Below are 14,684 nucleotides of genomic sequence, written 5' to 3'. Positions count from 1 at the left end.
CTGTCGGGAGCCTCTGCCACCTCTTCGCCTGGCCTGATCCTCCTCATCCCTCAAGCCTCAGCCTGAACGGCACTGCAGCACCCCATCCAGACTACATGATGCGGTCGCTTCTGCTTCCCTGTAGTTTTGTCCTCTTGCCCCACCCCTCTCTGTCTTTTTAGCCATATCATGTCTGAATATGGGAGGATGACAGACACAGAACGGGACCAGATAGACCAGGATGCTCAGACATTCATGAGGACCTGCTCAGAAGCAATTCAGCACCTAAGAGCACAAGGTGAGGTGACAGATGCGTACAGACAGCCACGGCGCTATGAAGTGCTCACGAGATTCATATGGCACAGCCAGTTAAAGTTCCCTCTTGTGTTCTTATTTAGATCTAGGTTTTGAGACTTTAAGACATCTTTTTCTGGTTAATATTTTAATCTGAGCCATTAAAAGCAGCATAAAGCTCATGATTCAAGGTAAACAAATGGAAGGAGAGTGGTAGAAAGGACCTCTTGAAACAGAAACAAATTCACTAAGGGGCCAGGATCAAAGAAGACAAATTGTGAGTGCATGCTGGCGTGCCTGTGTTCTGTGTGGCACTTAGTGGGGCAGTGGTTGCCGGCGTGTGGATAGGAGGGAGGGTAATCCAAGCCCGGTACTTGTAGTTATAAAGTATTCTTTAGTATCAAACTCTCATGGTTAAGAGGAAAGCTCTGAAACCACGGCTGCTTATGTACACATCCAAGCTTCACAATGTTCTAGTCACAGGGCCTTGGGCAACCACTTAATTGCCCTGGGCCTCAGTTTCTTCATCTATAGAATGGAGATAATTGTAGAACCTATCTCTGAGGGTTGGTTAGTCTGAGAACTGATTAAATTCTTCAGCATGCTTAGAACCACAGTTGGTGCTAGGGTTATTAATGTTACCCCACCTTCACTGATGTTTCATTCTTATTGAGGCACTGAGGTGGCATCCCGCGTCATGTATTTCCCTTGATTCTTTTTTTATTTGCTTAGGCAGACACAGATTACATTAAATAGTGTAGTGTTCAAAGTGGCCAGATGCTCTGTGCTTTTCACGTAGACTTATTTGGGAATCTTCTGTTAGAACCCTAGGGGACCAGTTGGAGAATCTGATAAAAACTGCAAACATTCTTGCCAGAAAAATATACATATACACAAAATTTTGTGTATAATTTCATGGATCTGCTGACTCTCTCATGTGAATCTCAAGTTAAGCAGTCCTATAATAAAACATAAATCAAGCTCCCTACCCTTAAGGACCTACTCATTCATTGAAATAACCTAGGAAATAAATGAACGTTAATAAAACCAGCAGTAAGTACCCAATCATGTGACCTTGGGCTGCTTGTGAACACTGAACTTTAGTTCCTTTGTGTGCAAAGTAAATGTAATCATAATTGCCTTTTGGATTGTTTGCATTATGAGCAGTATGTAAAGTCCTAGCAGAGAGTCTGCACATAGTAGGCACTCAGTCTCAATAAATGGGAGCTGTCCCCCCACAACAAATGGCACAGACTCTAAGATGTGATTGTTCACCAAAGAAAGGCACCCTGTGGCTAGGAGAGTCCAGGAAGGATTCCTGGAGAAGGAAGTTTTGACTTAGTGTCCGAGGACCCCTCAGAGCGTGAATGACTGAGTGGTGAGGAACGTAGTATCCCGTGCTGAGCAACAGCCCAGACAGGCGTGGGGGAGGAGTGTGTGTGTGTGTGGCTGGGGTTTGATTTAAACATGTGACCTGAAGGTCTGCTTGAGCATTGGACACTGTTAGTACAAACGGGGTTAGCACTTGAGAGGGGGCCACGTTGAACGTGAGCCCTAGTTCTGTGATAAACCATAAATGATTTGACTGTAGTTTTCCTACAGGTTTTACCTTTTACAGAGCATGATAAATCTTACTCTCTTAAAAATGTAATGTCACTTGACACAAGACTTATAGCTGTATTTTTTTTGATATCGTTAATGTACAATTACTTGAACAACGTTATGGTTACTAGACTCCCTGTATTATCAAGTCCCTCCCACATACTCCCTTACAGTCACTGTCTATCAGCGTAGTAAGATGCTATAGAATCATTACTTGTCTTCTCTGTATATACTGCCTTTCCCGTGTTCCCCCCACTACATTATGTGTGCTAATCGTAATGCCCCGTTTTCCCCCTTATCCCTCCCTTCCCAATAGCTGTATTTTTAAAAATACTTTCAATAAAGAAACTGTTCTAAGGAAGCTGATGAATTGTTCTTCAAAGTAATTGAATATAAAGACCTGAATACTGTCCTTTCCTGTTACAGCCCACAAGGAGATACATTCCCAGCAAGTGAAGGAGCACAGGAGTGCTGTTTTGGACTTCATTGAAGATTATTTAAAAAGTATTTCATTTTATCTTAAAGGTCAAATGTAGCATTTCACAATAGGTGTGATGCAAAATTTCGCTTTGCTAGCTGAAGACTACAGTGTATCATTATATTTAATGATAACTTTACCTGGAAGCAGTTTTAAATGGTCTCTGTTCTGGTATTTTCCCTTGCAACAGGAGTATGTAAACTTTACTCAGAACAAAGAGCCATCCGAGTTAAACGAGTGGTGGACAAGAAAAGATTGTAAGTATTGTCTCCATTGGTATCCTTAATTAGTAATAGTGATAATGGTAGCAACTGACGTTCACAGAGCACTTAACACCTTACGATGTACAGCGCTTGAATTTCCTCCCAAAATACTGTAGCTCGTCCTTTGGAGCACCTACTGTGTGCTAGGCACTGTGCCAGAATGTTATTAGCTTACAGCCATCCCGTGAGGCAGCGACTGTTACTATCCTCATTTTGTAGACAGGGTGGCTGGGGCCTGGGAAGTTACGTAACTCCCAAGGTCCCACTGTTTGAGCCCAGGCTGTTGGTCCAAAGTTTAGGCTCTTGCCTGTCTTGTCTCAGTAACCTTATGAGGCTGGCTCAGTTTTAGCCATTTTACCTCGGTCTCCTTGACCCCCATGCCCCTCCTTCCTGCCTCTGAGAGTGTTTTCCTGAGGGAGGAGCTGGAACATAGCAACCAGTGTTTCCATGAGGTCTTCCTCGGGGCACCCATGACGTGCCCCTCCCTCCCAACAGTGCATCACTTGATGCCAGGGTCTCGTGAGTGCACACCCTGCTACAGCCCCAGCCCCTATGTGTTGCAGGTGCTATTAATGAACCCCCTTTTGCAGGTGAGGACAAGAAGACTCAGCAGGTTAAATGATTTGCCCAAGGCCACACACTCAGGAACAGCAAACCAGACCTCAGTATTTCCCCAGCACCTGCCTGTCCCCCTCTGTCCCCCTGTAGGGTTGCATGCCAGCTTCTAGAGTGCATGAACTGCATCCTCAAAGCCACTTCCCTTGCACATCTTCCCAGCCCGGCTGAGACTGGATTCATGAGCAAGGAGTGCTGGGTCCAAGCTCCAGCTCCTGACCACTTCTAAAGTGGCCTTGCAAACATTTTAGGTTGTTCTTTCAGAAGGTAGCAGGATATTCTGTTTGGGGACAAGTTTTCCTAATTTTTACTGTGTTGGGGTCCCCAATCCCATCTTACGGTCAGGTGAGTCACTAGGAGGACTCACAGGACTCAGCGCGCAGTTCTCCCCACAGCTACTTGTTACAGCCAAAGGCTGCAGAGCAGCCAAGGGAAAAGGTACAGGGCCGTGTGCAGAGGACTCGCGAGCGGGCCTCCGGAGGTCTCCGCAGTGCAGTCACACAGGGTGCGAGGAGTGAGAGCTCGCAGAAAGGGTGTGCACCACAGACGCCCATTGGAGGCCCACTGACCAGGGATTTTATTGGGAACTGGTCACATAGGCACCTTCTAGCGGTACACGCCAGAATTACCAACTCTCAGAAGGAAAATGGGTGTTCAGCATGAACCACCACACTGCTTGCACAGCAGTTCAAGTACAGTGGGCGCTCTTAGTGAAGTGGTGGGGACCCTCCTAAAGCCCAAGTTCCCAGACACCAGCCAAGGACTAAGCTTGCAAACAGGACTTTCTCAGTCCTAGGCCTGCTGTGTTCACTCTTTTTTACACATTTGTGAAATAGATTTGAATTTGTAAATGTCAACAAACAGAAACATCTATGAAGGATAGTAAGTAGTCAGGTTTTCTGTCAGCAGATAGTGTTTATTACACAGAACACTGTGAGAATAGCCAGAGAGAAGCAAGAGATAAAGTCTTTGCCCTCAGGAGCTTAGAGTCAGGCTGGGTTGCTATATAGGCATGAAAAATTAGCCCCTTTAATCAGTATATGTCATAATGAGTGAGACCAGTAGCAAGTTCAGAGAGGGAAACGGTACTCTCAACAAGCATGGCGTAGTACCTGAGAGCTCAGACTGCAGCCAGACGACCTGTGTTGAAATCCTGGCTCTGCCATCTATAAACTGTGTGACTTTGGAAAGACTACTGGACTTCTCTGTGCCTTGGTTTCCTCACTTGTAAAATGGAAAAATCCCTAATACCTACCTTGTTGGATTATTGTAAGAATAAAACGAGTTGATAGGTGAAATACTTGCAGTGAGCAGTTAATATTTGTTTAACTTCGACTATTACCTACTCGTAAACATTTACCATGTGTCAGGCAGTATGTTTCATTCCGTCCTCACAACCACTCTATTAATAAATAATAGTATTCTGATTTATAGAGGAAACTGAGGCTCAGAGAATTTGGTTACTTGTCCAACGTCACATAGCTGAACTAAGATTTGAATGTTGGGACAACCAGGGCAGATTTCTCAAACTATAGGCTTTGTGTTAGATATTGGGAGAAAAGATCACGGCTAAGTAACTGGAAAGAAGGACAGCAGTCCGGGCCTGGGGAAGTGGGGGGGCAACATTTGCCAAGAGCAAGTTCTGGAAGAAAGGTAGGGTTCTGAAGATGTGTGACTTCCCACTGCAATGGGGTGGTGGTCCCTGGTCCCCCACCCACTGGCAGGAGAGACGCCAGTTCCTGCTTCCTTGTCCTGGGCGGACCCTGACGCCTGAGACGTAACAGGCACTCCAGCCGAGTCAGAGGAGGCTTTGCTGCTTCCTCCTCAGTTTCTGGTTCTCAGCAGAGGCTTTAACAAATTAAGATCAGCCAGACGGGAGTTGTTCTCATTTAGACAGTAAAGTCCAGCCTTGTCTCCTGCCAAATAGCTGCCCTGTGCCAATTACTTTGAGCGAAAGACCTCGAGGGAAATAACTGTGTGACCCTACACCGTGCAGACCAGCCTTCCCTTCTCGTTCTCTCCTCACCTTGCTCCAGAAGGTGTCTGCCTAAAACACACATAAAATTTTATCACTACCTTGCTTGTCACATCTGAAAAAGGCTTCACTTCCTAGCATGGCATTCAAGGTCCATGACAATTGACCACAGCCTTTGTGCTTAGTCAGATCCTGCCACAAAGTCCGTGTTTAATTACTGGCTCTTGAATGGGGCCTGATCACTCATTCCTGGCTCCTCAGGTCTGCACAGGGAGAGCTTATAAAGTGGGAAGGCTGTGGGCCAGCTTTGGACACAACATTGGCACAAGTGGCCTTGTCATCCCCAAAGGGTTTGAAACTTACCCATTTTTCTCCTGCCCACATTAAAGCACTAATATTTTGGTTATGACTAAAGCTGAAATAGCCATCAGATGCCCTCCTGGGTATATACCCCTAATTTAAAACTATGTGAATTAATCAGAAACAGTTCCCCTTCCCAGGAAGCTGTCAGGTTGTGTATCACTGGCTTCCTTTTTCTTGAGGAAGAGGATGAAGGGGGCAACCTGGAAATCAGAACGAGCCTCTGATGCTCTTGTCTCCTGCCTCAGAGGACTGCGTTCGTGGAGGCCTAATAAACTGTGTGTAGGTCCAGAAATAGATCAGACTTAAAAGTGTCAGACCTTTCTCTCCAAAGAGCTATTTTTTTATCTGGTTGTGGGTCGTCTGATCCTGCATCTGATGGTGGCTAGCCTTGCTTTAAAGTTTGCTGGGTTCTGGCCCGTCATTGAGCACCTCACTTTCACCTGCACAGCATTGTTCTTAGAGTGGAAACTGAGGGCTATTTTTTTCTGTCACGGAGATTTTAAAAGGATGAAACATACTGTCTGAAAGAGGATGGTTCCTTTTAACATTGGGAAGGTTGTGAGATGACAGATAGGAAGACTAGACCACCTGTCAGCACCTTGTGAATTATCAGTATAACCTGAGGTTGATCACCAGAATATCAGTGCACCCTACTATTCTATAGGATAGTTGGGGATTTCCTAAAATATTCTGAGGAGCTCCTGGTGACCTACGTGAGTGTTACTCTGAAAACAGTTTCCATGGTCAAACAAGTCTGAGAAACACGTAGTGTATAGGGCTCTTGGGCTCTAAGTGCCACTGTGCCGTGATTACACCCACCTAAGGGGGTGCCTTCCAATCTTGACACATCTGGCAGGCACACTTTAGAAAACATTGCCTGGTCCAGTCCCATGGCCAGTATATGACCTTGAGTTATCTGTTATATACTCCCTTAAGTTGGTACAAAAAGCCAAAATTTTGCTGCATTCCATTTTTCTTCCTCCTCTTTTTAAAAAAAGCATTGGTGCTCTTAAAACACAAACTCTCCCCATATTTATTTGGTGCTTGTGTTATTGTTTATGACTCAGTCCTTTCATCCCAGCTGGACTGGAGACTTGGCGAGGGCAGAACTGTGCTGTTTCCCTCTTTGTATCCAAAGCCCCTAACTCAATATCCCACAGAAAGTAAGAGCTCAGTGAGTTCTGACAGTGACTGCAAATGATGATGATGACGATGAAGCTAAAGGAAAACAAGAAGTGATATTAGGTCTATCGCAGTGATTTTGTCCATTAAAAAAAAATTTCACCTTATATATATAATGAAAGGATTCCTGCCTGTCTAGTTAATTAGCATATCTATCACCTCACATATTTATATTTTGTGTGTATCTTCTGTGTGAATAGAACATTTAAATGCTATTCTCAGCAAATTTTGATTATTGAATAGTGTTTACAACTATAGTCACCATGTTTTACATTAGATCCCGAGAACATACTCATCTTATAGCCAGAAGTGTATATAGCTTCTAACCAGCCTCTCCGCATTTCCCCCACCTGGACTTTGTCTTATTTACTGCTTAGAATGGGGGATCAGCAGCTGTGGCCTGTGGGCCAGGTCTAGCCTTTGCCTGTTCTGTACAGTCCTCAAGATGAGCATGGTTTATTTTAAAAGTTTGTAAAAAAAAAAAAAAAAACAGAAAAAGAATATGAAATTAAGACCGTATATGGTCTACAAAGTCTGTATTTGCTGTTTCATCCTTGAGAGAAAAAGTATGCTGACCCCTGGATTAGAACAGGCTCTCTGTGGGTGAAGGACCACCTTGTTACTGTTTGTTCTTTGCAGCCCGTCATATTCCACTGCACAGATCAAGTTCATGGCTTATGCTGCAGGTGACCCGCCGCAGTGGTTTGGGAACTCCGCAGCTGGTCTGTGCCCTGTCCAGTGAGCTGGGCCGCTGATTAAATGGCAGTGTCAGATTGCTGTAAATACTTCTGAATGCGTGCTCTTCACTTTGAACACGTCTCACAGCAGACCAGCGATAGTTCACAGTCTGCTGCTGGACTGTGGGCCACACTTTGAGTAGCACTGGCCTGAAAATCACCTGGTACAGAGTAGATGCCCAGTGAACACCTGTATGAGTCGGAAGATGGCTGACTCAGGACAGTGCGAGGGAGTCCTGCTCGGTGGGCACATGCAGTACCTGTGCCAGCGCGCAGCCCCAAGTCTGAGAGCCGCTTTGGAAGTGATGGTACTGTCATATTATATACCAAGTACATCTTCCTACCTAGAACCTTTGTTGGGCATGAGAGGAGCATCAGAGGTCTACTTGACTCCGGATTGTTAATCGCTTTTCTTTAATATTTGTTTAGGGCTTAATTTAAGGTTTGCAGAGAACATGTGCAACTTTTTGTTTATTTGTTTGAATGTTATGTCCCTTGGGATCTATCTGGAGTGGCAATTTGCCTGAAACTAAGAGAAATATTTTCTTCAACTTGGGGTTTTAGTATCAATAAAAGGTCTGTTGAAGAATGAATGAATTTACACTTTTAACAGGGGACTATGTCCATTTGTTAATACAGTTACAAAAACTTCAGTTCTGTATCAGGAAATAGGTTACAGCATCCTCTCTCTTCTTTGGAGCAGGGTCTCTCTACATTTTTTCTTGTTTCAAAACTGAGAAATCTGTTTCCCTATTTTGTACCTCCTCCTGTTCTTCTTAAATTTAATCCCATGATTTTTCAAATAAGCGTCCTGGAAACAGTTGTTGGCCAGGTGGAAATTGTTTTGATTGCAGTTATGAAATGCTCAGCTTTTAGTTAGAGAAATCAATTTAAATAAATCATGGAGTATAAACTGGTCTGATGACTTAAGAATTGCTTTTTTCAAATTGCCTTCAACTAGTTAATTTGCAATTTCCCTGAGGATTACGGTAGACATTCTCTGTATAATTAGATCTGTTCTTATCACTTAAGAAAAGCATGCAACTTTGTCTAAGTTTGCTGCATTGCAGACTTAGAAATGGCCACCCCATGGCCCAGCAGCTTTGCTTCTAGGCTCCCTATGCCTAGACGTTCCTTTCTGCCCTTCTGTGCGGGGCAAATCTTACTCTTCAAGAGCTTACCTGCGTGACACCTACCCTGTGAAGCCCCCAGTAATTGCTGCACTCTGAATTAGTAGTAGTAAGGATTTGTCAAGTACTTGTATTTTACATGGTACTGTTTTGTCCACTGTTTGTTTAGTCTTTGCAAAACTTTGAGTGATAATATTATTGGAAGGATACTGGAAGCCAGGCCTTTCATTGTCAAAGAAATGAAAGGGAGAAAGCCAGAAAAACCCTGTTTTGTAGGATTGGAATGAAAAATACTGCTGATCACTTTACCGATAGGGAAGCTGAGGCCCTGTGCTTAGAAGGTGAGCCAGGAGAGTAGCTACTGTGTACCAGCCTCTCTGCTACGTTCTTTCTCATGAGTGAGCCCTTTCCATTTTTATAAGAACTCTTTTAGAAAGGTGCTGTTTTGTCCATTTTGCCGATGAAAAAGACTCAGAGAGGATTTAAAAAAAACCTGTCGTACTGCAGGTAAGTGGCAGGCTGTAATTCAAGCCCACTTCTGTCTCCAAACGGCATTTCTTTTTTTATTATTATTAAGTATTACTGATATACACTCTTATGAAGGTTTCACTTGAAAAAACAATGTGGTTACTACATTCACCCATATTATCAAGTCCCCCCCACACCCCAGTGCAGTCACTGCCCATCAGTGAAGTAAGATGCCACAGAGTCACTATTTGCCTTCTCTGTGCTCCACTGTCTTCCCCATGATCCCCCCCATACCACATGTGTCAATCATAATAACCCTCAATCCCCTTCTCCCTCCCTCCCCACCCACCCTCCCCCACCCCTCTCCTTTGGTAACCGCTAGTCCCTTCTTGGAGTCTGTGAGTCTGCTGCTGTTTTGTTCCTTCAGTTTTGCTTTGTTGTTATACTCCACAAATGAGGGAAATCTTTTGATACTTGTCTTTCTCTGCCTGGCTTACTTCACTGAGCATAATATACTCCGACTCCATCCATGTTGTTGCAAATGGTAGGATTTGTTTCTTTCCTATGGCTGAATAGTATTCCATTGTGTGTGTATATGTACCACATCTTTATCCATTCATCTACTGATGGACACTTAGGTTGCTTCCATAACTTGGCTACTGTAAATAGTACTGCAGTAAACATACAGGTGCATATGTCTTTTTGAATCTGAGAAACTATATTCTTTGGGTAAATTCCTAGGAGTGGAATTCCCAGGTCAAATGGTATTTCTGTTTTTAGTTTTTTGAGGAACCTCCATACTGCTTTCCACAATGGTTGAACTAGCTTACATTCCCACCAGCAGTGCAGGAGGGTTCCCCTTTCTCCACATCCTTTCCAGCATGTGTTACTCTTAGACTTTTCGATATTGGCCATCCTAATTGGTGTGAGGTGATATCTCGTTGTGGTTTTAATTTGCATTTCCCTGGTAAGTTAGTGATGTGGAGCATCTTTTCATGTGCCTGTTGACCGTCTGAATTTCTTCTTTGGAGAATTGTCTCTTCATATCCTCCAGCCATTTTTTTGATCGGGTTTTTATTTGCTTTTTGGGTGTTGAGGCATATTAGTTCTTTGTATGTTTTGGATGTTAACCCCTTGTAGGATATGTCACGTACAAATATATCCTCCCATACTGTAGGATGCCTTTTTGTTCTGCTGATAGTGTCCTTTGCTGTACAGAAGCTTTTTAGTTTCATGTAGTCCTATCTGTTCATTTTTGCTTTTGTTTTCCTTGCTTGAGGAGATGCGTTCAGAAAAAATTGCTCATGTTTATATTCACGAGATTTTTGCCTATGTTGTCTTCTACGAGTTTTATGGTTTCATGACTTACATTTAGGTCTTTGATCCATTTGGAGTTTACTATTGTGTATGGGGATAGACAATAATCCAGTTTCATTCTCTTCCATGTAGCTGTCCAGCTTTGCCAGCATCAGTTGTTGAAGAGGCTGTTATTTACCCACTGTATGTCCATGGCTCCGTTATCATATATTAATTGACCACATATGGTTGGGTTTATATCTGGGCTCTCTAGTCTGTTCTGTTGGTCTGTGTTTCTGTTCTTGTGCCAGTACCAAATTGTCTTGATTACTGTGGCTTTGTAGTAGAGCTTGAAGTCGGGGAGCGTAATATCCCTAGCTTTATTCTTCCTTCTCAGGATTGCTTTGGCTATTCAGGGTCTTTTGTGGTTCCATATGAATTTCAGAACTATTTTCTCTAGTTTATTGAAGAATGCTGTTGGTATTTTGATAGGAATTGCATTGAATCTGTAGATTGCTTTAGTCAGGATGGCCATTTGACAATATTAATACTTCCTATCCATGAGCATGGGATGTATTTCCATTTATTGGTATCTTCTTTAATTTCTCTTATGAGTGTCTTATAGTTTTCAAAGTATAGGTGTTTCACTTCCTTCATTAGGTTTATTCCTAGGTATTTTATTCTTTTTGACGCAATTGTGAATGGAATTGTTTTCCTGATTTCTCTTTCTGCTAGTTCATCATTAGTGTATAGAAATGCAACAGATTTCTGTGTATTAATTTTGTATCCCGCAACTTTGCTGAGTACAGATATTAGATCTAGTAGTTTTAGAATGGATTCTTTAGGGTTTTTTTATGTACAATATCATGTCATCTGCAAACAGATGACTTCTTCTTACCAATCTGGATGCCTTTTATTTCTTTGTGTTGTCTGATTGTGTGGTGAAGACCTCCAGAACTATGTTGAATAAAATTGGAGAGAGTGGTTATCCTTGTCTTGTTCCTAGTCGTAAAGGAAAGGCTTTCAGCTTCTCACTGGAAAGTATGATGTTGGCTGTGGGTTTGTCATATATGGCCTTTCTTATGTTGAAGTACTTGCCCTCTATACCCATTTTGTTGAGAGTTTTATCATCAATCGATGTTGAATTTTGTCGAATGCTTTTTCAGTGTCTATGGAAATAATCATGTGGTTTTTGTCCTTTTTGTTGACGTGGTGGATGATGTTGATGGATTTTCTAATATTGTACCATCTTTGCATCCCTGGAATAAATCCATCTTGATCATGATGGATGATCTTTTTGATGTATTTTTGAATTTGGTTTGCTAATATTTTGTTGAGTATTTCTGCATCTATGTTCATCAGAGATATTGTAATATAATTTTCTTTTCTTGTGGTGTCTTTGCCTGATTTTGGTATTAGGGTGATGCTGGTCTTATAGAATGAGTTTGGAAGTATTCCCTCCTCTTCTACTTTTTGGAAAACTTTAAGGAGAATGGGTATTAGGTCTTCACTAAATGTTTGATAAAATTCAGTGGTGAAGCCATCTGGTCCAGGGGTTTTGTTCTTAAATATTTTTTTGATTACCAATTCAGTTTTGTTGCTACTGATTGGTCTGTTCATATTTTCTGTTTCTTTCTGGGTCAGCCTTGGAAGGTTGTATTTTTCTAGAAGGTTGTCCATTTCTTCTAGGTTATCCAGTTTGTTACCATATAATTTTTCATTAGTATTCTCTAATAATACTTTGTATTTCAATGGTTTCCATAGTGATTTTTCCTTTCTCATTTTTTATTCTGTTTATGTGTGTAGACTCTCTTTTTTTCTTAATAAATCTGGCTAGGGGTTTATCTATTTTGTTTATTTTCTCGAAGAACCAGCTCCTGCTGTCATTGATTCTTTCTATTGTTTTATTCTTCTCAATTTTATTTATTCCTGCTCTAATCTTTATTGTGTCCCTCCTTCTACTGACCTGACCTTGGGCCTCATTTGTTCTTTTTCTAGTTTCATTAGTTGTGAGTTTAAACTGTTCATATAGGATTGTTCTCCTTTACTGAGGTAGGCCTGTATTGCAATATACTTTCCTCTTAGCATGGCCTTTGCTTCATCCCACAGATTTTGTGGTGTTGAATTATTGTTGTCATTAGTCTCCATATATTGCTTGATCTCTGTTTTTATTTGGTCATTGATCCGTTGGTTATTTAGGAGCATGTTGTTAAGCCTCCATGTGTTTGTGGGATTTTTTGTTTTCTTTGCATAATTTATTTCTAGTTTCATACCTTTGTGGTCTGAGAAACTGGTTGGTACAATTTCAATCTTTTTGAATTTACTGACATTCTTTTTGTGGCCTAGTATATGATCTATTCTTGAAATGTTCCATGTGCACTTGTGAAGAATGTGTATCCTGCTGCTTTTGGGTGGAGAGTTCTATAGATGTCTTTTAGGTCCATCTGTTCTAATGTGTTATTCAGTGCTTCTGTCTCCTTACTTATTTTCTGTCTGATTGATCTGTCCTTTGGAGTGAGTTGAGTGTTGAAGTCTAGAATGAATGCATTGCATTCTATTTCCCCTTTTAATTCTGTTAGTATTTGTTTCACATATGTAGGTGCTCCTGTGTTGGGTGCATAGATATTTATAATGGTTATATCCTCTTGTTGGATTGACCCCTTTATCATTATGTAATGTCCTTCTTTGTATCTTGTGATTTTCTTTGTTTTAAAGTCTATTTTGTCTGATACAAGTGCTGCAACACCTGCTTTTTTTCTCCCTATTAGTTGCATGAAATATCTTTTTCCATCCCTTCACTTTTATTATGTGTGTGTCTTTGGGTTTGAAGTGAGTCTCTTGTAGGCAGCATGTAGTTGGGTCTTGTTTTTTTATCCATTCAGTGACTCTGTGTCTTTTGATTGGTGCATTCAGGCCATTTACATTTAAGGTGATTATCAATAGGTATCTACTTATTGCCATTGCAGGCTTTAGATTGGTGGTTACCAAAGGTTCAAGGGTAACTTCCTTACTATCTAAGAGTCTAACTTAGCTCACTTAGTATACTAGTACAAACACAATCTAAAGGTTCTTTTCTGTTTCTCCTCCTTTTTCTTCCTCCTCCATTCTTTATATATTAGGTATCACATTCTGTATTCTTTGTCTATCCCTTGATTGGCTTTGGGGATAGTTATTTAATTTTGCATTTGCATAGTAATTAACTGTTCTACTTTCTTTACTGTGGTTTTATTACTTCTGGTGACAGCTGTTTAACCTTAGGAACACTTCCATGTATAGCAGTCCTTCCAAAATACACTGTAGAGATGGTTTGTGGGAGGTAGATTCTCTCAGCTTTTACTTACTTGAAAATTATTTAATCCCTCCTTCAAATTTAAATAATAGTCTTGCCTGATAGAATATTCTTGGTTTGAGGCCCTTCTGCTTCATTGCATTAAATACATCATGCCACTCCCTTCTGGCCTGTAAGGTTTCTGCTGAGAAATCTGATGATAGCCTGATGGATTTTCCTTTGTATGTGATCTTTTTTCTCTCTCTAGCTGCTTTTAATCATCTGTCCTTATGCTTGATCTTTGCCATTTTAATTATTATATGTCTTGATGTTGTCCTCCTTGGGTCCCTTGTGTTGGGAGATCTGTGTACTTCCATGACCTGAAAGACCATCTCCCTTCCCAGATTTGGGAACTTTTCAGCAATTACCTCCTCAAAGACACTTTCTATCCCTTTTTCTCTCTCTTCTTCTTCTGGTACCCCTATAATGCGAATATTGTTCTGTTTGGATTGGTCACACAGTTCTCTCAGTATTCTTTCATTCCTAGAGATCCTTTTTTTCTCTCTGTGCCTCAGCTTCTTTGTATTCCTCTCATTTCTATTTCATTTATCGTCTCCTCCACCATATCTAATCTGCTTTTAAAACCCTCCATTGTGTTCCTCAACGATTGGATCTCTGTCCTAAATTCGTTCCTGAGTTCTTGAATATTTTTCTGTATATCCAGGAGAATGTTTATGGTTTTTATTTTGAAATCCCTTTCAGGAAGATTGATTAGTTCTGTCTCACTCAAACCTTTTTCTGGTGTTGTTGAGATTTTGCTTTGAACCAGGTTCCTTTGATGTTTCATATTTGTATGTGGCCCCCTCTAGTGGCCAGAAGGTCTACTCTGTGGAGCTGTTCAGCCCCTGGAGCGATGTTGTGGGTGGTCACAGGGGAGTGGTGCTGTTGCCTGGGGGGAGGAAAGAGCTGTTTCTTGCTTCTCGGCTGCTATGCCTATCTCCACTGCCAGAACCAGTATGCTGAACACACAGGTG

At 41.7% G+C, this 14,684-nt stretch overlaps 1 protein-coding gene across 4 annotated transcripts in view; it reads left to right on the top strand.

The window, feature by feature from the left end:
• STX18 (syntaxin 18) overlaps positions 1 to 14,684 on the top strand; it is a 127,121-nt gene that overhangs the window by 81,875 nt on the left and 30,562 nt on the right. For 3 of the 4 annotated variants that reach the window (XM_036991028.2, XM_036991034.2, XM_036991040.2), the window contains 3 exons: positions 162 to 277; positions 2,302 to 2,379; positions 2,544 to 2,610. The exons of the other annotated variant lie outside the window; for it this stretch is intronic. In XM_036991028.2, coding sequence (XP_036846923.2) covers positions 162 to 277; positions 2,302 to 2,379; positions 2,544 to 2,610 — 261 coding nt within the window. The remainder of the gene's footprint in view (positions 1 to 161; positions 278 to 2,301; positions 2,380 to 2,543; positions 2,611 to 14,684) is intronic. 4 annotated transcript variants of the gene reach the window in all.

Source organism: Manis javanica, chromosome 5 (assembly GCF_040802235.1).
Source record: "Manis javanica isolate MJ-LG chromosome 5, MJ_LKY, whole genome shotgun sequence".
In the NCBI taxonomy this organism is placed as follows: Eukaryota; Metazoa; Chordata; class Mammalia; order Pholidota; family Manidae; genus Manis; species Manis javanica.
This window is presented reverse-complemented; position numbering and strand designations above follow the sequence as displayed.